At 34.5% G+C, this 25,392-nt stretch overlaps 1 protein-coding gene across 1 annotated transcript in view; it reads left to right on the top strand.

Annotated features, from left to right (window-relative positions):
- Window positions 1–25,392, top strand: part of LOC145266386 (melatonin receptor type 1A-like) — a 27,602-nt gene extending 2,210 nt beyond the window's left edge. Inside the window, exons 2-3 of the mRNA XM_080122018.1 lie at window positions 22,145–22,442; window positions 23,599–25,392. Coding sequence (XP_079978144.1) covers window positions 22,145–22,442; window positions 23,599–24,788 — 1,488 coding nt within the window. The 3' untranslated portion in view covers window positions 24,789–25,392. The remainder of the gene's footprint in view (window positions 1–22,144; window positions 22,443–23,598) is intronic.

Below are 25,392 nucleotides of genomic sequence, written 5' to 3'. Positions count from 1 at the left end.
AGAGAGAGAAAGAGAAAGATTGTCAATAGTATTACAGACCAGGCGCTATTTGTTAAATTCTCCTCGATTCCATTGCTCCACTGCACTCAATTGATCCAACTAGCCTGAACTAACTAAAAAAAAAAAAAATCGCTCGTGCATAAACTTATAAAATTAGGTGGATTGGTGGAGAGTGAATCTTCCCCAGTCCCATATCACATTTAAACTTGTCGCCGGCTAGTAGTTCTTATAATAGTAAGACCTACATTTTCCGAGGTATTCCTTACAAATTCACTGGTCTTTTTCTTTTTTTTGAGGGTCGAGATGGGGGAAATTCGGTATTGAAAAGTCCCCTCTGCGCAAGATTTTTATTTATTTTATTTTTGATTTGATTTTTTACGTGGGTGTGGGTCATTTTTATTTCTCGTTTTTTTTTTTTTCTGGAGGTGGTTCAGGTATCCTTTTGTTTTGCCCTTTTTTATAATTTATTTTTTGGGATGGGGGTCGGGAGAAAAATAAATGAGAGCAAAAAAAAAAATGAGATTTGAATCCCTTCGAGTCTGCCCTCCCATCTCCCCAAAATTAACGAGACTGAGTCAAAATCTCCCCGGACAAACCAAATAAAAAAGCAATAAAAATTCAGCATACCAATGTATAATAAACACTTACAAGCCTCCACCCATTGGAAAAACTTCAAACTAACTAAGAAAATCGAAAATCGCCATTTTTACACATTTGAAAATTTCTGACGAAGACGCATCACAGAACGTCTGAAACATACGTAAACGATTTCAATGATTTAAAAACATTATTACAATGATCCAAACATAATTCTCAATGAAAAACCAAGACACGGAATAATAAAATAATGTTAAAAAATACACATTGTTGGTGACTACTCCCTTATTTAAATATACATCTTTCTTTCGTTGGAATTTATTAACCCATTATATATATATATATAAGACATATATATATGAGACACGCACACATATTTGTCCTTCACGACATGGGTAGGATTTAAAAACTGTCTTTTTTCGCACGATCTATGACTTTTTCTTTTCTTACATTTTTATTTCAATTATCCTGAAGATGTCCTCTGAAATAAGGACGAAACGTTGATTTTTTAATAATTTCATTCGGTTTTTCTATTTTTCTTTAAACATAACGTCAACCACCGCTGGTATTTTTTCATTCCTTATACATATATATATATATATATATATATATATATATATATATATATATATATATATATATATATATATATATATTATATATATTTCACCCAGAGGAAGTCTCGAAATAAAGACGAAACGTTGGTGAACACATAATACGGTTTGTTCCTTTTTTATTTTCTCTCTCTCTCTCTCTCTCTCTCTCTCTCTCTCTCTCTCTCTCTCTCTCTCTCTCTCTCTCTCTCTATATATATATATATATATATATATATATATATATATATATACGTTTTATTTTTTATTACCGTATTTTTCACAGTTTTGTTTTGTTACATTATTGTTTCGGCTATACGACCGTATTTTTGGCCATCATGTAGCTTACGGCCAAAAAACGGCCGTGTAGCCGAAACAAAAATGTAACTTAACAGAAAAATACGGTAATAAAAAATAAAACGCATATTTGCTCTACAACAGTATTGAGCACTAGGTGTGCCAGAAATTTCGTGAAAAATAGTGAATAATTCCACCCCGTCTTTCCAAGCTTATAACCCCTCGAAAAATGTAATTCAAGCCCTATTTGTTTTTCAATTAAAGGAGCAAGAACCAAGGTTTCATTAAAAGAAAAAACAAAAAAAAATAAACAACGTGTTTTTTTTTTAAAAAGGTTTTAAACTTCGGACTTTATAAGTAAATTTCTAAAAAACAGCACTTTTTTTGTTTTAAATTTGAATATATTATTTATTGACCTTTTCTCTTCAATTTGTGATATATAAAACTTTGGTGAGTAAATTAATTATTTACTTTTTGATAGACATTTCAAAATGGGAGGCGTGAATTATTCGATCCCCTGTCTTTCCAAGCTTATAACTACTCTGTAATGTAATTGTAATTCAAGCCCTAATTGTTTTTCGATTAAAGGAGCAAGGACCAAGGTTTCATTAAAAAAAAAAGAAACAAAAGAAAAAACAAACAAAAGAAAAAACAAACAACGTGGTTTAATAAAAAGGTTTTAAACTTCGAACTTTACAGGTAAATTCCTAAAAAACGATACTTTTTTTGTTTTAAATTTGAATATATTATTTATTTAACTTTTCTCTTCAATTTGTGATATATAAAACTTTGGTGAGTAAATTAATTATTTACTTTTTAACAGAATCTTAAAATGGTGTGGGGGGGGGGGCGTGAATAAAAAAAAACGTTTGTCTAAAATATTATATTCGTTTTTTTTTTTGGAAAGAGCATAAAATTTCACATTGACCCTGAAAATACCGTAAAAATAGAATCAATAGAAAAATTTTGATAGATTTTTAAAGTTTAAAAATTGAAAAAATATTGAGTTCGTAAAATTCATTACTGTTTTTTTTTTTAAATAAAAAAAAAATTTCTATTACTTTTAAAACAACTTTAATAGTTTATTTTGGAAGTATAATCCATAAAGAAAATAAACAACCCACTTTTAAAAGAGAAATTACGAGTTTTTTTTATATTTTATTCGAAGTTTCGTGTTAGGGGTGTCAAAAATTCATACAAAAATTCTGATACACCTAATTGAGCACCTTCTTCAGGTTTATATTAATTATCATTTCTACTATATATATATATATATATATATATATATATATATATATATATATATATATATATATATATATATATATATATACATATATATATATATATACATATATATATATACATATATATATATATACATATATATATATATATATATACATATATATATATATATATATACATATATATATATATACATATATATATATATATACATATATATATATATATATATATATATATATATATATATATATATATATATCCATATATCCATCCACAGACAGACTATGTGGCGGTTATGATATCAAGCAATGTTCTATGCAAACGCCGAACACCACTCGCAAAGTGCTTCATTTGCTTATTTACAAAGAGCTTTGCATTACGCTGAAGTAATGACAGGCGATATCAATTACAAAGCGTGCTCGACTCAAGAATATATATTTCTTTCTCTGAATCCTTTACGTAATATCCATTAAGTTATGTTAAAATACAAAAATCGCACGGGACTCTATTTTTTTTCTCTTTCTAGAAAATGGAAAACAAATTAGATTTTGATTTGAATCGCCGAAGTCATATGCGTGTATGACGTATGATGACTTGGTTCAAGTTTCAACGGTCTCGTCAACCCACGCAAAACGAATGCCCCACTTTTTTCAATAGATATGATCAATTAGGCGTGCCTCTCTTTTCCTGTTCCTCGTATCATGTCATTTCTTATGCCAGTCTCTGTGAAGAACCCCCCCCCTCTCTCTCTCACACACGCACACACACACACACACACACACACACACACACACACACACACACACACACACACACACACACACACACACACACACACACACACGCGCGCGCGCGCGCGCGTGCACGCGAGGACATACGTCATATGCAAATTTGAGTCACGACATCACGACTCGTGATTTTGCTACTTTGGGGGTATGATGTTTCCGAAATTCCAGTAATCTTAACACTCAATCTGCTGTATACTTCAAGTTTTACTCTCTTTCATGCTAATGTATTGAGGCAAGACCTCTGTAAAGCAGGCCTGCCCAAGAAGTCATCTTTATCTGCTGACGTCACAGATGTTTGGTAATTTGCTGATGACTTTATAATATACACTAGCAACCCGACCATGTCTGGTCGTAAAATACACATAAATATTATATTTTAATTAATGCAGGATTCTTATTTATTATAAGCAAAAATACCGTAGGTATTAAACGTAACGTTAAATTCCTTAAAAAAAAAAAAAAAAAAAATGAAGTAAAAAAAAAAAAAATGAAGTAAAAAAAAAAAAAATGAAGTAAAAAAAAAAAAAAATGAAGTAAAAAAAAAAAAAATGAAGTAAAAAAAAAAAAAATGAAGTAAAAAAAAAAAAATGAAGTGAAAAAAAAAAAATGAAGTAAAAAAAAAAAAAATGAAGTAAAAAAAAAAAATGAAGTAAAAAAAAAAAAAATGAAGTAAAAAAAAAAAAATGAAGTAAAAAAAAAAAAATTAAGTAAAAAAAAAAATGAAGTAAAAAAAAAAAAAATGAAGTAAAAAAAAAACAAAAAAAAAAACTGAGACATGTACAATCAAGTATTATGGTTTTTTTTTCTAAACAGTTCACTTCTAAGTAAAAAAAATACTCGAACTGAGATCGAAACCAAAACCAAAAGTTAAGTACGATACCATTAAGCCAACTTGACACGATCTTTAAAAAGCGTTTTCAAACCTACTTACTTTTAACATAAGTAATCTGTCATATCAACGATTCACGAATGCGCATTCGCGAAACAGTTGAAAAGCACATAAAATCTGACGACCTTATGTATCAAGTTTTTGGTTTTTACCCCTTAGCTACGCTTTTATCCGGATAAAATCCGATTAAAATGTTTTCCACATGTCTGAATACCATATATACCAAATTTCAAGTCTTTAAATTCTAAATTTGTTGAGTATATGGGTTGAGAAGTGTCCTCACACATATAATTTCACTTTTATAGTTATACTAGCATTTCAGCCCGGCGTTGCCCGGGTGTTTGGAGGTGTATGCTGAGCAAAAAAAAAAAAAAAAAGAGTAAATTTTTTTTAATTTGACCCCTATTATGACCCCTTAAAATTTATAGTTTCCGGCTCAAATCACTTTATTAAGTTAGATCCAGGTTCAAGGAACCTATATCTAAAATTTCAAGTGTCTAGACCCAAAATTGTCGGAGGAGTTTGGTAGAGTTCTTAAAGGTCAAATCGTTGAAATTTGACCCCTTAACAGCCAAATTTCTGGCTGACACCCGTCACCTCGATTTTCCCAAATCTCAGTACCCGGTATTTCAAATTTCGAGTCTATAGACTAAAAATTGACAGAGTTATTGCGTAGGGAAATGTACACAGACAGACAGACAGACAGACACGTTCACTTTTATAGATATATAGATATACGAGGGGAACGCGAATGTACATATATTCAAGGCAATAGTGGAAAACTTGGAAAATGGCCGTCAGTTGGTAATGGAATTGGGTCGTAAATGGATGGTAACCTTTAATAAAAATACAGACGTTATCAATGCGTGACAATCTCATCACATGTGGACAAATCTGGACTTATTATATTTTATTCATTTTAATTTCAATTTTTCGATTTTTTAATTCTCTCGTAATTCTTATTTCATTTGACACTTCTTAAAGTGGGTCCTGGTTATGACCTTAAACTATATCCGATGGTGAGGCCTCAGCTTGAGGGCTTTTGGGAGTGTGGAGCCACTCTTTAATTGTCATTGCTCCCAGGTCCACTCTGACCCGGAGTGGTAGTACCTGTTAGGGTCCCAACTATGGGTTAAATAGAAACCGACTTGAAAACAACAAATATATATATTCTGTTAAAAACATTTTCTTCAAAATCTTTGGATTCTGCATTAAATAACCTGAAAAGGGGTGATATGCCGTAAAACAAAAACAACCAACCAATCAACTTCTTAAAGTGAATAAATTGACAAATGAGAAAATGTGTTTTTTATTGTTTCTTTATTAGTCATACAAACCGTCTTGATGTGTGATAGTCTCAACGCAAGTGAATAAACTGATTTGTTACATGTTTTTTATCTATTTGCTTATCTATCTAGAATCCTTGTTCTTAGTGTATTCAAGACCGCATTACTTGTTTCTCCATTGTTATATATATATATATATATATATATATATATATATATATATATATATATATATATATATATATATATATATACAGGGTGGGCCAAAATAAGGGTCCTATCTTTAAATTTGAATAACTTCCACAAAATAAAAGTTAAACTCACCAAACTTTATGTGTGTGTAGACTGACCCTTCCGAGATTTTTTTGAAATAAACAAAAAAAATTTTGGCCGAAAACCACTTCTTAAAACTTACATGAATTTATGAATTTTTAAAAATAGGACCCTTATTTTGGCCCACCCTGTATCTGTATATATATATATATATATATATATATATATATATATATATATATATATATATTACGTACATAAAGAATACCTATGAACACGCGTGTTCCTGGTTTTTTTAGCCTTTGTCAGCACAGGTCAGGTTCGAACTCATGACATCAGTATCTGCATTCGAATACTTAACAGATGTACCACCGTCGATTTTAGCAGGATGACATGATGTTGCATTTATTTTTTATAAATAATTTTATTAAGAATTTTTCATAAGCTTTGGTTTGGTTTCGACTATAGCTGATGGCACTTAAATCATCTATTTTCATATAAATAATTTTATCAAGAATTCTTCATAAGTTTTGGTTTCAGTTTCGATTATAACTGATGGCACTCCAGTAATCTATTTTTTATATATAATTTTATTAAGAATTCTTCATAAGTTTTGGTTTCGGTTTTGATTATGCCTGAAGGAACTCAAGTTATATATATATATATATATATATATATATATATATATATATATATATATATATATATATATGCGCAAAAGTAATAAAATATGCCGACGAGTTGAAATGAACATTTTGCATTTCAACTTGCCGACATATTTCTATACGCGTCATCCATCCAAACAAAGATTTTACTCGTTATAAACCATCCTTAGTGTATGATTACTATTTCCTGTTAATTTCTGTGTTATGTGACCAGTAGTTTAAAAGTTTATCGGTTAAATAATTTCTCACGGACACCTACATGCATCTACTGTTTTATTTACATAGAATTGACGATAACATAACAAAAATCGATAGACGTTGCTTTATTCATCCGTTACTCTGACGCATAGTGAGGGTTCAGGGTTCATTTTGAACAAATGCCCTCTCTCTTAGTACAAATAATATTTTTAGATTTCAGTTAAAGACTTAAAGTAAGAATAATTGTACTTATGCAGAATACGGATCGTGCTGAAACAATAGCGTTATTATTTAGAGGCCTATTCTTAACATGGGGAGGGAAGGGCAATGTTTAACTATCCTGCACTTTCACCTAACAATTTAAAAAACAAAAACAAAACAAAACAAATGAATTTAACAATTCAAAAAACAAATGGTACTGTACAAATTAACCCTTATCCTCTAGTGGCCTCCGGTTGATAAGTGGTGACTCCTTTCTAAAAACAGAACAAACAAACCAATCAACAAACAAACAAACAAACAAACAAATTGAATTTAACTTTAAAATCCTGTTTGAGTACGAGAATAATATTTGCAGTTTCTTAAAAATAAAATAAAATAAAATACATTCATTTTGAATGAATATGCTTTAAAAAAATCATACAGCACTTTTATATTTATTTCATTTGATGAGATTTGCTGTTTTTGGATTTCTTTTAAACTTCACCTCGTTTTCGTTTTTCCATGAAACCCTTTATCAGTCCGCTATTTTGTTTCTATGAATGGGTTTGGAAACTTTGCCGAATGAGAGAAAGAACCCATGCAAATTGGGACTCTACCTATTTCTTTCACCAAGAAAATTTATAATCACAATTTGTAAATACTATGTGCATACTCCTGTACATACACTAATAAGCAGTGAGGCCAACCCATATGCAAATGACCAAGCTGTGACACGTGGTGATGTCTCAGCGGAGGAAGAGGAAAGAGAAAATAAAAGAAAACGAAAAAAGGGCACGTGTCTAGATGAGAGAGTTTTTTTTTTCTTTTAAACATGTGCCGGCACTTTAAAAACTTTTTAAAACACGATGCGAACTTTTGCCAGATTTCCGGCGGCCGTGAAGCGTTAAAAAAAAATTAGGTTAATTTGAAGTTTATTTTTTAAATTGACGTGAACACTAGGGTACTTCAATTAAAAGTCAAATATGAACAGGTAAAATTATAGAGGAATAAAAAGTGACTAGAAAGTAACATTTAAGTTAGCCTGAATTTGCGGTTTTTAAAAAAAAAATGACAAGGACAAACTTTTATTTTTACGCCAGTGTATGTAATGTATGTAATGTAATTATGTATGAAATGTATGTAACGTAATGTATACATGTATGTAATATATGAAATGTATGTATGAAATGTATGTATGTAATGTATGCATGTAATGTATATATGCATGAAATGTATGCATGAAATTATGTATGAAATGTATGTATGTATGAAATGTATGTAAGTAATGTATGTATGTAATGTATGCATGTATGAAATGTATGTATGTAATGTATGTATATGTGAAATGTAAGGTATGTATGTCTAAAATGTATGTATGTAATGAATGTATATAATGTACATATGTATGTATGAAATGTATGTATGAAATGTATGTATGAAATGCATATATGTATGAAATTATGTATGTAATGTATGTATGCAATGCACGGATGTTTGTATGAAATGTATGTATATAATGGATGTATGAAATGTATGTATATATATATATATGTAATGTATGTCTAAAATGTATCTATGTAATGTATATGTGTATGAAATCTATGTATGTAATATATATATATGTATGTAATGTATGTATGTAATGTACATATGTATGAAATATATGTATGTAATGTATGTATGTATGTATGCATGTATGAAATGTATGTATGTAATGTATGCATGTATGTAATTTATGTATGAAATGTATGCATGAAATGTATGTATGAAATGTATGTATGAAATGCATATATGTATGAAATTATGTATGTAATGTATGTATGTAATGCACGGATGTTTGTATGAAATGTATGTATATAATGGATGTATGAAATGTATGTATATATATATGTAATGTATGTCTAAAATATATCTATGTAATGTATATGTGTATGAAATCTATGTATGTAATATATATATATATATATATGTGTATGTAATGTATGTATGTAATGTACATATGTATGAAATATATGTATGTAATGTATGTATGTATGTATGTATGTATGCATGTATGAAATGTATGTATGTAATGTATGCATGTATGTAATTTATGTATGAAATGTATGTATGAAATGTATGTGTGTAATTTATGTACGCCATAATCACATCTACACACCGGATTTCGTCAGATCGCCGGAGTTAAGCAACGTTGAGCCTGACTAGTACTAGATCGATGACAATTTGGGAATTCTAGGCGCTGTCCTGAATCTCCACTTGCCACTGGCATTTAATATCACCAAATCAGGAGAGGTTTGGTTGTAGATTGCGCAACTCTAGTCTAAAAAATTCCACTCCAGGCACCCTTACTGTGGGTATTCAAAGTCTGTCAAACTAACATGTATGTATGTATGTATGTATGTTTCAAGTCATGTCATATGCTACTGGTACCATGTAACCCAGTACTACCTGCCTCATGGTCGGGTAACCGGCGACTAAACTGGTTCCCCCACCAGACTTGTTTGGTGAGGAGGGTAGCTAGTCTCCCTGAAGGATTAAAAACAAGACCTTCCAAAGGGCGAATGAACTCTTTTTCTGGGTCAACGGCCAACTAGCACCGTGTATATTTGTGTGTGTGTATATGTGTATTGGGGTGGAGAGGGCTCCCGTAAGCCGTGGTGAAGGCAACCTTTCTAGGAGAAGCAAATCTCTGATTTAAAAAACCATAAAGCGGGAGACCAGTACTCGCATTAAGCTGGCCTGCAGTTTAATTTGTTGCTGGCTATCTTGCTCTTGCTTGTTGCTGGATCTCAACATTTTGAACCGATAGAGAGACTTAGCTGTCATACAAATGTCTGTAACATCATCTTTGTATAGATACTCCCTCAGGGATTTGTCTATAAAAATAGTCCTGTGGCGATGGAAAAGTTGTGACGCAAAGAGGTTTGAAATGCTGGAAACATGTAATAATTGATCTCAATGACCGTCTTCAGTGTTATGCCTGCTTGAGCGTGTGAATTCACCGGTAGGACTAAAAAAAAAGAAGTCATTTTTGGGCTCATGGACTCTGAGGGAGTGGCACTCGTCTGACAAGACGTTGCAATCATCTATCTATCTATCTATCTATCTATCCGTATGTCTGTCTGTCTTTCTGTTGTATATATACGTATTTGTAAAGACTGAAATCTGTTTTATGTGTGAGTGTATATATTTCATATTCTTCTACCGTATGTGCATATACAGAATGTATACGAATCCTAAATGAATGTCTGTTGGTTCTACACTATCTGGACCATATGTTGTCTTATCTACATATATCTATAATAGTCTATTTTACGGCACGTGATCAGTGATAAGTGTTGATGCGTACGTGTGTGCCATACATGTATTTACGACATACCTTTTAAACTGCGTTGTTGGCCCTCTATCTTTTGGCCTACCCGAGGAACCTGTTGGACAAATACTTTTCAAACGATCCAAGACGATTTTATTTCACGCAGAAGAATGGAAAGTGAACATCTCTGGCCCCTGAGTTTCTACTAGTTTCCATTTCGAGACACTTCTCCTACCTCTCAGGGGAGGGGGGAAGACCCATCTAACTCATCCGCTCTGTTTGACGTCTGGAATCCAACGCAACACTATCCCCAACAAACCGGAACACGTGACAGACAATACGTCCTATAGATCAGCTGTTCCGACCTTCCGGTGCAAACTTGACCAGTTAACAGTTTGACAAGGTCTGACATGTTTTGATAACCTTATCAAAATATAACTTCACCTCTCTTTAGTCAGATAGATAGATAGATAGATAGATAGATAAAAAGATAAATTGATAGATACACAGATAATTAAACTAATAGATAAACGAATGAGAGATAATTTACTGCTTCTGCTGGAACACTATATAACATATCTATTTGTGTGTATATATATATATATATATATATATATATATATATGTGTGTGTGTGTGTGTGTGTGTGTGTGTCTCATCTATCTATCTATCTATCTCTCTATCTATTTGTTTGTCCATATATCTGCCTATCTGCCGGTCTATCTATCGGCGCTTATGTCAACGATGAAACGATGGTAAATAATAATTAATAAAAAATAAATAAATAAATTTGTTGATTAACGAAAATAAGAAAAAAACTTTTTTGAAGGATATTTTGAGGTATTCAAACCGTCATTTTTATTTTTTTAAACGGAAATAAAATTTATAAAAAGAAGAATTTTTTAAATTATTATTTTAGATAATCAGTCAGCGTCAGAATGACTAAAACCTTTTTTAAGGAGATTTTGAAGTGTTTTTGATTAATTACCATCGTTTAAAACAATTTTATTTAATTTTTGTTTTTGATTAATTAACATTGTTCCATTGTTCCATCGTTTTGTGCACGTTAATTAATAAGCGTCCCAAATTATACATTGGAAAATATGCTTAGTTTTGCTATATCTTTGCTGGTTACCTCCCTTCGATTTAAGTATTCGTTGACATAAACTTCTATCTATCTATCTATCTATCTATCTATCTATCTAATATATTTTCAAATAAGCATGACTAACCAATAAAAATATTTCAAATTTAAGCTTGACAGACCAACGCAAATTTTATTTCGACCTTAAGCATAGCAAATAAACGAAAATTTTATTTGGAATTTAAGTATGACGGACCAACGATAATTCTATTTTAAACTTAAGCATGAGAAACTAACAGAAACGCATGACAGACAAACCAATAGACATAACGCATGACAGACAGACTACCAGACAAGTAATAATACTTTATGAAGACTTGATCATGTTATTACGTCAAAATTACCCAAAACCATACGATGATATTCGTCGAATGTTTTGTTAAACCAATTTACTCAATGTGATTGATTTTTTCAGAGTTGACAGTTTCATTGTTAAGTATTTTGACAAAAACGTCCGTCGACGTCATCATTTGTAGTATTGTTTATCGGCTTTTATAGCGTTTGATATTTTTAGATGTCATCAAATCGGCCCGTTTTGTGCAAATCATTCGCAGTGTCTTTCGAAAGCGACAAGCGACAATCTCTCGGGAGCATATTCATCGAACAAAGTCATGTCAACGCTGTCATCTTCCTGGACAAAGACAAAGACAAAGACATCCTCTATTGTGTTCCTTACGGGAAACTGTCTTCATCTTCGATTTCGGCTTGAAAGAAACTTCATCACACAAACAGATTCAGCCCTGACGACCAGCGAACATGACGGAGTTTGAAGTCTCTTTCCCTACGGTAGGTTTGCTTTTATTTTTCTATATTTATTAAAAATCGATTCCTGTAAATAATTTTTGTCATAAATTAACTTTATTAATCTTTTACTCTTTTAACCCTAAACAAATCATATCGCAAAAAAGGGCTATCATTTAGGATTGTGTCTAACAGGGGACCGAGGGGTGTTGAGCAGTTGAGCAGCGATAGGTTTGTTCACATTACATTTAAACTTCTGCATATCAGTACAGTTATTGAAGCAGGAAACCGAGAGGGAATTACAAAGTTTAGCAGTCCGAGGGGGAAAAAACTATTAAAGTAAAAGGCTTTTCGGCATATAGGAATCTCAATTGTGAAGGGGTACGATTTTGTTGCTTATCGGATTAGTCGGGAGTATGTACATCAAAGGGGGCACAAGTGCTACGAGTTCATCAGAGCACATTCCATTAAAATACTTGTAAAACAGACACAAGGATGCGACATTTTGGAACTTGGCTGATAGTGCCGGCCCTGTTAGATATGATACTCTTTCTTTTTGGACTCTACGTGTGAGAGGCTAATGGTAGATGCACCAGTCCAAATATGGCAACAATATTCCATGCATGAGCGAATTGTTGCTTTGTAAAGATATAGGATGATACTCTCTGGGCGGTAGATTTTACTATAATTTTAGGCGTGTCTTTTTTATCAAGGGGAGGTCAACACGTACCAAGGCCCAAAAGCCACTCATGGATGAGGCTTAATGAATGTCAGGTGAACATCGTGATGATCAGCTATATTGAAACTTGGGTATTTTTTAATTATCTAAGATGACAGCCCAGCAAAAACCTGCTTACACTAGACTTGCAAAATGGCAATGTTATAGTCAGCTCAGTCTCGCGGAATTGTGTTCCACAGGAAAGAAACGTGGTTCATGGAATGTTCGTTTAGTTTCAGGTATACATATTTCCTTGCTAATAACAACCAAAAATCTTCACTGTTGAATTAAATGTTACTCAGCGTCCTTATAACACTTTTAGCACCCCAGCTACAAAATCCTAACTACTATAATTCTTGCCGTCTAAACTTCAAGAGTCAGTGTCTGCATCGATACAAAATTGTCATCATCAAAAACCTCAACCGAGCAAAACTTATCTCTTCCCCCTCCAAATACTTAACAAACTAAAAAACATTAAACAAGTTCTTAACAACTTTTTACCAAATTATATTATTAATCAACACTCCAGAAGTTAAACACAACTCCCACCAACAGATTCCCCCCAACACGACAACTCCAATACAGTCAAAACCTACTCTATCGCAATCAAATGCACCCGGGGTTTTAAGTTACAAGAAATCGCTAAAAAAACATTACCCATAGATATATCTCCCCTGTAGACAACAATAATATTAGATTCATCATTTACTATATAAATTTTGTATGGATATGTGTTATGATAGTATCATGCTATCCATTATTGTTGTATTCCCACAAATACAAATTGTTGTATATACACGAGTGGGTAACAAGCGTCTGTTCTTTGTACATGCATTTGTTGGGCGGAAGATTGCAACAGAAATTTTGCCACAAACAACAGACCTCGGGTTGTTTTCGGCAAAAAAAAAAAAAAAAAAAAAAAAATTAAACCCAAAACGTAGTTATTAAAAACAAACCCTCCCCTCTGCTCAAACCACTAGAAAGTACCAATGTCATCTATCAGTTCAAATGCGCCCTGGGAAAATGTAACTCCTATAGCAACAATGCAACTAATAGTTACGTAGGACATACGACCAAAACATTATCACGTCGCCTCACATGCTAGAATGTTGAATCTAGTGCCACCTTATAACATTTACATAAAAATCATCACTGCCCCCTTAAATTTAAGAGAAATCCTAGTTAACAACACCAAAATACTACACAACGAAACGAACGTAAAAAAAAAACAACTAAAAATCTCCCCCACACTCCATTTACTTCTATTTAAGTAAATCTTACATAATTCCTAATTCTTTACTGAGACTAGCAGACTTTCCGTAGAATGTGAAGACGATTTGTTCGATGTATACACAAAAAGCTAATACGAAAAACCGAGGTTTGAATATTTAACCTCCAGAAGTTGTCACTTAAAGCTGATTATTACTTAGTAATTTTACACTTTACACCAAGTGTTCCTGCAGAAATTATAGAACAACAAATATATATTATTATATTTATGCATGTTTTTCGTGCTTCTCTTAAAATACAACAATAATAGTTAGGGATTAATAAACGTTAGTCACCACAATACCACATTTACTCTCATTTTTTTTTATCTGAAACTACTGCACTGATCTGACTGAAATTTTGTATGGATATGTGTTATGATAGGGTGACGAGAACTAAGTATCATGCTATCTATTCGATGCACAAGTTGTTGTATTCCTGTGAAGGTGTGTGTATATTCTGTACATATATACACGTGTACGTAACGAGTGTCTTATAAAATGTGCGTCTGTTCTTCATACATGTATTTACGTGTGATCGTTTAGTTTTCAAAATGTCACAAAACAATTTATCTGGTGCATGTTCACATATAACGGCAAATAATTGACGGAATAAACATCTTTGTTTCTTGCCAGACAAAGGAAGACATGCCATTCTATGAGATTACAACATTTAGCCAATTAAGAAAAAAACACTTGGCCGATCTTTGATCTTGTTGGAAGGAAGACTGCAACAGAAATGTTGCCACAAACAACAGACCGGTTTGTTTTCGGCAACATTTATTCAAGAATGTTGTTCCCATCTTGAAAAGGTTGAACGATGATACAGTCTTGTCGATATCTTAATTATCGATCTTACTGATGCTAGGTGCCATCCTGGCTTTCAACCGTCTCTCTTGACGGCCCATTACAAACTCCCATCAACTAACCTTTTTAAGGTGTATCTAAACTGGTATATCTAAATAGCAAAAGATCCTTGCCTGTTCTTTGTCACGTATCTTTGTTGATTAAATCCAAACATTATAATCCTATTTTCTTAAACATCGTTCTAAACATTTTATCGTTTGGCATCTTTCTGGCTTTATAATTTTTACATAAAATTCCAGTTCTCTTTCAAAACATTCTTTCGTTATCAAACTCTGTTGTTATTTCTATAGTCACCAGTTCAAATGTTGGTCACTCTCCTCTCTAGTTGGGACATCCGACGTTGCCCAGATATAATGAGAATTAACAGGGATTCTTTCCACAACACTTCATTTACTATAGTATACTATAGTCGATTTGGCTTAAATTACGCTCAAATTTGAAATAGGATATCTGTCTCCTGCTAGAATATCATTATTGTTATTATTATTATTGTTATTATTATTATTATTATTATTATTATTATTATTATTATTATTATTTCACTCACTGATAAAAACCGGTAGTATTCTCTGGAGTCTGGGTGATAATATTTGCAAATAAATTTGCGTTATCGCAGCAGTCACTTGCCGTTGATTTCTCATTGACAATGACTATCGGTCTTCACGGAAATTTGGGCCGCAATAAGTCTCCCCAACATCTCAGTCCACTCCGCACCTGTCCAGTGGAGGTCTGGTAAGTGCTTTCACTCCTTGGTCTTTCCATCGTTCTTGATCCTTCGACTATTCAGTGTAGTGCCAGCCGATGCCGGTATTACCATTTTTTAAAGTATGGGATGAGGAGGAGGAGGAGGAGGAGGAGAAAAATGGGATAGGGAGGGGAATGGGATGAGGAGGGAGGTAGTGGTCAGTCTACAACTTCACAGCTTCAGTTGTCTTGATTTTTTTTTTTTTACTTTTGTTGGATTTTAATTTGCATCCAATGCTGTTTGTACGTAGTTCCCTTACCCATTTATAAGACACAATCACGTTGACACACCGGTTCTCGCCAGATCACGAAGTTAAGCAACGTTGAGCCTAGCCAGTACCAAATGGTGACCATTTGGGAAGGTGTGGCGTTGTATGCATTGTGAGGTAAAAATACCAAGTAAGGAAAATGGCGCAGTCTATCCTTTTCTCGAGGGTAGATGGGCTTCTCTTGAGCCATGGTAGGCAACCCATCTAGTGATGTCGTCACGATAAAAAATAAAATAAAAATACCCTTGATAGCATCTAGTATTACCAGTCATTGGAAAATACATGAAAGATTCCGCGGAATTTGTTCATATTTAACATGCGCCTACTGGCATTGGATGAAACGTTTCTTTCTTTTTTTCTTTTCCCTCACCCATTTTGCTAAATATATTGTTGTTTTGTTAGTATTTACCTTAGGTATTTTAAAGGATCTTATTTGGTTACGATATCTTATTATATGCTTTGTCTGTATTAAAACATTTACCCTCACAAGGGCATTCACTAGTAATTCTACAGTTACAAAGCGATTCATCTTCAGCATTCTGGCTAGCCTTTTTTAATTTCCTTATCTATTTTGACACTGCTCAAACTTGTAGTTTTCGCTAAGTAAGTGGTTGTTGAAAATGATAATATGTAATTTAAATATATTTTGGAATCAAGCTCCATCCCAAAAATAAAGTAGAAAAAATAAGAAACAAACAAAATACTTATATATATATATATATATATATATATATATATATATATATATATATATATATATATATATATGTAAGTAAATTTTTGGTACAGCAGAATGGAAGGAGAAATTTCAGAGGAAACATAATTTAATTTAAATACCAAAAAAAAAAAAAAAACAAGAAATGGGCAGGTAAAATTAAAATTTTTTTCCTTAAGGCCTTATCGTCTGACCCTCTAAGAGGAAACGTCAGAATGATAGATTAAAAACTAAGAAAACGAATGAGGGAAGAGGGGAATTTTGGATACAGTTGGAAGAACAGTGGAGAAAAAAAAAATCTCACTGTTCAGGTGGTTTTAAATCAATGAATATCTCCAACTGATGTCTAACGCCTCTGAAATATATATATATATATATATATATATATATATATATATATATATATATATACATATATATATATATATATATACATATATATATATATATATATATATATATATATATGTATATATATTTAAACAAACAAAATACTAATACATTTAAATTATAAATTTCAAACAAGTAAACTATTTGGTTATTTTCGTAATATTGCGTTGTCATTTGGCTTTCAAGCGCACACAAAGCGTATTTTATTATATATATATATATATATTTACATATATGTATATATTTATATATATATATATATATATATATATATATATATATACACGCATGTTTGTGAATAAAAAAGACATAAAAAGAATATCTTTTAAGCCTTACTAAATTTCCGAAATTTGTGTTAAAAAAAGAACATAATCACAAACAACTCAACAAATTGACAAAAGTTAATGTAGTTTGCTTAAAACATTGTTTAGTGTGTATAAAAAAGTAATTTATAGAAAACAAACACCAGCCAACCACATTCATTCGTGGAGGAACCTTTTTTTTTTACACGGTGGTCACCACTTATCAAGGCCAGGAAGCCACTCAGGGATAAGGGTTATTGCAAGTACAGTACGTTAGTGTAGAGATTTAATGAAGTGTTTACTTAAGAGGGCGGTTCATTAGGAATTTGTTAACGTTGTAGTCAGGTGGGAAGCAGGCAGACGGAACAGAGTTCCACAGGCGTGCAGTTCTAAGAAAGAAGCTTTGTTCATGGAATCTACGTTTTGATTTAGGGACAGATAAAGAGTGGGGGAAATTTTTCACAGTGGATTCAGGTAGACGGGTGATTTTTGTGAAAGATTGGCGAGGGGGGACCAGAGATTGGAGTTCAGACGAGCACCTGCCATGGAAATAACGATAAAACAAGGATAGGCTCACAACGTCTTTCCGTGGGAGAGAGGTTGCAGGGTAGAGAAAAGAGCATCCCCCACTAAGCCATGAAGTCTATTTTGTACTCTGTCAAGGCAGGATAGGCTATTTTTAGCAGCTCCTGTCCAGATATGGCAGCAGTATTCCATCCTTGGACGTACTTGGCTTTTATATAGGTAGAGAATTGTATCAGTAGTGAGATATCTTCTGGAGCGGTAGAAGGATCCCACCATCTTTCCAGCGACCTTGGCAACAGACTTGATATACGTGTTCCATTTCAGATCAGGAGTAAAGGACAAACCCAGAAGCTTGTCAAAACATGAGGCTTCTCCTAGACGAGAGCCATCCATTTCAATTCATGCCAGATGGGGATCAGAGCGTTGATGATGTAAAGATAGGAGTTTGGTTTTAGATCCATTAAAGGTAACCAGCCACGTCTTCCCCCACTGAACCACGTGCTCGAGATCAGAGGAGAGAGAATCAGAGAGAACTTTGTCATTTACAGCCTTTGATGTGTTGCCGTAGATGGTCGTGTCATCAGCATAAATGTCAACGGATGATTTAAGTATGTGTTTAGGGAGATCATTGATGTAGATCAGGAAGAGAGTTGGGCCCAGGATTAACCCTTGAGGGGCTCCAGCATTAATACTGCAGGCCTCTGATTTTTGTCCATCGACCACTACTCTTATGAGCCTATCGGAGAGAAATGATTTAATGATTGAGAAAACATTTCCAGTTATACTGTAGCTGGAAATCTTGTGAAGTAGGCCCTTATGCCATACCTTGTCGAAGGCCTTTGATATATCAAGAGCAATTGCCCTAGAAAGGAAGCCTTTGTCAAGAGATTCACTAATCCTGTGAGATATAACCGTTAGCACATCTGTGGTAGATCTTGCAGAACTGAAACCATATTGTGTGTCACTAAGCAGGTTATTCCTGCTGAGGTGGTTGACTATTTCTCTATTTAATATGGATTCCAGCAACTTACTCATCACACACAGGAGTCTTATTGGTCTGTACTGAGAGGGAGATGACTTACCACCTGAATTCTTAAATACAGGGCATACTGATGAGGTTTTCCAGGGAGTCGGAAAGCACTTTTCCTTAAGGCAACGCTTAAACAGTTTCGTAAGTATGGGAGCAAGTTCTGGTTGAGGCTTTTTTAACACTATAATTGGGATGCCGTCAGGGCCAGTTGCTTTACTGGAATCAAGGTTCTTGATTAGCTTGGCGACCTCATGCACAGATATTTGCATGTTACCTAGCGTGTTCTGTGTTATAGGAGGAAATATGGGGAGTTGATGGCCTTCGTCGCATAGGTTAGAATTAGCTGCAAAGTTCTTTGCAAATAGTCTGGGCTTGTCTGATGCTGACGATATGACTTATGGTCCATTGATAATGGTTTGGATAGAACGCACACTTCTGTTCAGGATCCTATTTGTTATTTGCCAAAACTGGTGGGAACCAAGCCGCTGATCAGCTACTTTGGATTTGACAGACTGGGCGTATAGCTGTCTTGCATTTTTCATTACTCTTTTACAGTGGTTGCTGGCGTTCCTGAAAGCAGCTTTAGTCTCAGTGCATCTATTACATTGGTAGTTATGGAAAAAGTGATTTCTGTGCGCGATAACAGCAGCACATTCTGGGGAGAACCATGGCTGGCTGTTAGGTTTTTGTTGGAATTTTTTAGATGTATGAATCGGTCTATGCCTACAATTAACCATTCGGTCAGATCTGATACTATAGAGGACACATCCTTTTTAAACATGGAATGCAGAGGTAAATCAGATATGAATGTACGGAAGCTGTCCCAGTCAGCCATAGAGTATCGGTATACAGTACGGTGGAGGGGTACGTCAGTGCACTTATTATATTTCATTTTTATCTTAACTGATACGACGGAGTGGTCGGAGGATCCTAGAGGAGAATGAACGGAACATGAAAATAGCTCAGGGGAAGTTGAGAGAAAAAGGTCTAGGAGGCTTGCATATTGACCAGTAGTATAGGGCACACGGGTGGGTTCGTGAACAATCTGAGTGAGGTCATAAGCAATGGCAAAATCATGACAGAACCTCCCCTCATCGTCTGTCTTATTTGAATGGGTCAGCCGTTCCACGTTATGGACGTTGAAGTCACCACAGATGTGGATGTTAGCTGTGCAGACAGGATCTGGTCTATTTTCTCAGATATACTCTTAAAGATAGTAACTCTGCTGTTATGGGGCCGATAGAGGGCAGATATAAATGCAGTGGTGTAAGCAAGTGCAATCCGGAAGCGCATATAGGGTAAATTAGGATCTTCTCTAGAGATATCCCTGCCACACAGGAAACCATCTTTAATGTAGGCACATATTCCATGCCCATGGCGATCCTGGGGGTCAGATTTAGCTGTTAAGTTAGAGTATCTGTTAATTATGAACTCATCTAGGGAAGTAGTCGGCCCTATTCCAGTTTCGCTTAGAAAGAATATGTCCAGATTCGTCTCCTGTAATTGGGTTTCAACCTCTGGAAGGTTGGAACGTAGACCCCTGATGTTGGAGAAGGAAACCTGGTGGTAGGGGTCTACGTTGGAAGATGGGGTTTTAGGTTTATTCGACTTTTTTTCTGGAGATATTTCATGTTGAGGTTTTGGGATTTTTGGAACAGGTCGGCATACTTGGTTAGAGCAGGATAGAGAGGGAAAGTAAGAGAGAAAAAGAGAGGAATTTTTTTCGTAGCACATGATAAGGTAAAGCCGTAACAATTACCCACTAGTATGGCATTGAGAGGCCCCACCAGAGACTACTGCATGGTCCAGAATCCGTTCACCAAATGGCAATACAGCAGTCCTAGTACTTTGCGCCTGCTGATAGGACAGCCTTCTTAGTGGTTAATCCAAGGTTTGGATCCCTGACTATCAGGCAGATAACGTCAACCCAGACAAAACGTTTACCTCCAGCACCCTTACAAGTGACATGGCCACAAGGATAGACATAGAGACAGAAAAATTTCCGACATCTCAGACTACTGGTCACCAAGTACTACCGACCTGTGTTGTGTTTGTATGTTGTGTGTTGTGTGTTGTGTGTGTTGTGTGGGTGTGTTGTGTGTTGTGTGTGTTGTGTGTGTCGTATGTGTGTTGTGTGTTGTGTGTGTGTGTTTGTATGTTTTGTGTTGTGTTGAGTGTGTGTTGTGTGTGTTGTTTGTATGTTGTGTGTTGTGTGTGTGTTGTGTGTGTGTGTTGTGTGTTGTGTGTGTGTTGTGTGTGTTGTATGTGTGTTGTGTGTTGTGTGTGTGTTGTTTGTATGTTGTGTGTTGTGTGTGTGTTGTGTGTGTGTTGTGTGTGTGTTGTGTGTGTTGTGTGTGCTGTATGTGTGTTGTGTGTTGTGTGTGTGTTGTGTGTGTTGTATGTGTGTTGTGTGTTGTGTGTGTGTTGTTTGTATGTTGTGTGTTGTGTGTGTGTTGTGTGTTGTGTGTGTATTGTGTGTGTGTTGTGTGTTGTGCGTTGTGTGTGTGTTTGTATGTTGTGTGTGTTGTGTGTGTGTTGTGTGTTGTGTCACCAAGTACTACCGACCTGGATGTATTCATATTCATTACACCAGGATCCCTTTCAAGAAATAAATTTTGATGAAGAAAAAAGTGAAATTTCAAAAATATTCCCTGTAGGTATCTCATTATTCATATTATTTGGATTCTTCCGACTACTGTTCCCATCTTAAATGTTATTTTCACAAGTGTTCGGTATATGTAACCTCCGACCGTCTTCAAATGTATTTTGTCAAAATTGACAATCTCTTTGTCGAACTCGAAAATGTGCACGGAATTTCAGTCGGAACCCTTTATTTCACCCACGGGGTAGCATGCTCTCATTTTGTTAACCAAAACTAAGTAAAAGACCTAAGTAATTTGCATTTGTACTTTAAGTATGGTCCGCACTGAGGGTTGAATTTAAAACCTCTAGACGAGTGTAATTTTACAACTGATTGGTACCAAGTACCTTATCCATGACGTCATGGGTTCTTTTCGCGGCATATCTAAAATAATATGAATAATCAATCATCACCTAAAATGATTTAATTTTTCCTTCCAGGAAGCAACATTGGACGATGATTCGACGCTTGCGTCGGTGTCTATTATCCCAGATACTTTTGAATCTCGTAGTCTGCTGGTTACGAACCCAATGGTTGCCGTCATATATCTTATTCTGCTCGTCGTGGTGTCTTTCTGGGGTGGAACGTCCAATTTGCTCATCCTCATCGTCCATGTGATGAACAAGAAGCTGAATAAAGCCGGAAGAATCTTCCTGGTAAATCTCTGTTTAGCCGACCTTTGCGTCAGCGTCGTTGCAATTCCCTTCTGCATAATAGGTAAGTACGGGCTATTCATCTGTAAATTACACCGGGACACCTTAAAAAAACTAATTTAGAGTATTTTTACAATGCTGAATCAAAAAATGGCATTCGTTTCTTTTAATGAGATCAGGTTTTTGTGCTAAGTTGATTTGAAAGAAAAAATTTTGACCTCTTCGAAGTTATTTTTACTGGTTAAAAGCCCAGTTGAATTTTTTCCACAGGTCCGAGTTCCCTAAATATCAAATTTCATTTCTGCAAACCAAAAATTAAGTAATTTAGTAGGGACCGTTCTTCAGACAGACAGACAGACAGGGTCACTTTATATATATATATATATATATATGAGCAGACAGTTAATAAACTATGTTAAAAAACACTTTGAAATGAGTTAAAAACATATTTAATCTAAAAAGGAAACACTAGATAAATGGATAGTCCTTAATCCGCAGAGTTTCGAAGAAATACTTTCCTTCTCATCAGAGGGTAGGAATTAGCAAAATGCGGGATCGGATTTTGCATGCAGAAGTATTTGATGAAACAACAAGTAAGTCAAAGATCTTACTTGTAAAAAAAAAAAAGAAAAAAAAAGCGAAGCAGATGGAATATGGTAAAGAAAAAGGTGATTACACACGAATGGATAGTCTGGTGGAAGATAAAAAATCCAGTGACGGTAAAATCCAAATGTAAAACTTCAAGAAAGTTAAAAGAATTTCCATTTGCACAAGTAAAATCCAAGAAAATCCCGTAATTGGAAGAAGATGGTCCATAATAACCTAAATGCAGAAATCCATGGAATAATTCACAAAAATGTGTACAAGGAAAAAAAGAAAAGATTCAATAATATTAATAAAATAAAAATAAAATATGCTTTTCACTCTACTTCCGAGGCATAAATATAAATAAGAATATATATATATATATATATATATATATATATATATATATATATATATATATATATATATATATATATATACTACCATATATATATACTACACGTGATATATATATATATATCACGTGTAGTCTAGTATATATATATATATATATATATATATATATATATATATATATATATACTAGACTACACGTGATATATATATATATATATATATATATATATATATATATATATATATATATATATATATATATATGATGTTATTCATTCCTGTTTTTCTTACTCTTCCAGGTGTCACTCACGGTGAAAAATTCTTCGAAAAACACCCGATTTTATGCCTTTTTATTGGCTCGTTCTGTTTCTCCGCTTGCGTCTGCGCCATTTTGAATCTGTTGATGGCCACCATCAACCGGTACACATACGTCTGCCACAACCAGGTATACATCCGGTTTTTCGACAGCCGAAATTCTATAATAGCCTCAGTCTGCATCTGGATTCTCTCTGTACTCATCGACGCCTTCAACATCCTCGGCGTGGGAGGCCACGTTTTTGACCGGAAGAACCACAGCTGCATCTGGGACCGCATGGCAAACTTTAGCTTTACGATGTGCGTTTCCGTCGTTTTGATTATCACCCCTTTGATTATTATCATCGCACTGAACGCACTTTTAATGAGGCGAATCCACGCGACTAAGTTCAGCATTTATAAGATGCGCGATGTACCGGGCATGCGTAAGACGCACAACGCCTGGATAGAAACCATCAGGGCCTCGCGAACCTTATTTACGATGTGTCTCGTTTTTATGGTCTGCTGGTTCCCCTATGCGATGCTCGTGGCCCTCGATTTTAATAATACCTACTCAGAAGAGGTGCACCTGTTTATCACCCTTCTTGCCCATTCGCATTCTGCCACCAACTTCATTTTATACTGGTTATGTAACAAAGAGTTCTCGAAGACGGTTTATCAGGTTTTTGGATATTTGTTCTCATGCCAAAAGTCCAACTTTCTCCTATCGACTTCATCGTCTGAGTTTTCGTCGACCTCTTCATCTTCCGATAGAAAGAGTGAACAGCAGCAGCAGCCGCAGGGGCAGGGTTTCTGCTTTCCGCGCAGAAAGCCCGCGAAACGTTGTGATAGCGCCGTCAGCAGGAGCGTTGATACAACTCACACCTGTGGCTCGTCTGTGATGAGGAAAGGCGCAGACGCTCCGAGTGCGGGAGATAACGTCCCCGTCTACATCTTACAACACTGCGACGTGAATATTCCCGCTACAAGGTGCAGAAAAACGGAATCAGAATGCGGTGACCAAAAGGACATCAGAACAAGTCCTACCAACTCGGAAGATAAATTCCATTTCATTTCCGACGGAGATGAAGCTATAAAAAGCCACTCCAGAAACAACAGAGATGACACAAGATTCTTTAACTACTTGAATAATTTCCTGAACGCAAAAACCGGGAAATATCAAATTTCTTATTGAGATGACTATAAATAATCCGTGTCACTTGGATTCATTTGACTACTGTTCTCATCTTGAGTGATTTCCACAACATTATCGCCGATGAAACCTCCGAGTTTCTTCAGGTGTATCTCATCTAATTCGAGAGGCTTTCTGCCAAATTCGGGAATCTGCACAAAATTTCAAACGAAACCTTTTATCTAATTCACAAGTGTACGCTCTCGTTCCGTCAGCCATGACTGAGTAATTCGCAATTCTATTCTGAGTATCGACCGCACTGGAGATTAGACCTTCAATCTTTAGAAGAGTTTTATTTACAACCGAATTTTTCCAAGTACGTTATCTATTAAGCCTTGTGGACCTGTGGTGCAATGAATAATGTACTCGGTAAAATTTAGTTCTAAGGGCGAGAGCTCCCCATGGATTAAATAAAGGGTTCCGTTTGAAATTCTTTTAGATTTCCGAGTTCGACAGATAAATTCTAGAATTTGACAGAATACATCTGTTGTAGGTCGAAGGTTTCATCGGCCGAAAGATTTAGCCGAAACAAGAAGAGAATTGTAGTTTGAATACTGCAAATAATACGGATAGAATGTGTGAAGTTATGTGATGAGTGACGTCATCA

The sequence above is a fragment of the Euprymna scolopes genome, chromosome 41 (assembly GCF_053919585.1).
Source record: "Euprymna scolopes isolate OS-2025 chromosome 41, ASM5391958v1, whole genome shotgun sequence".
NCBI lineage: Eukaryota > Metazoa > Mollusca > Cephalopoda > Sepiida > Sepiolidae > Euprymna > Euprymna scolopes.
This window is presented reverse-complemented; position numbering and strand designations above follow the sequence as displayed.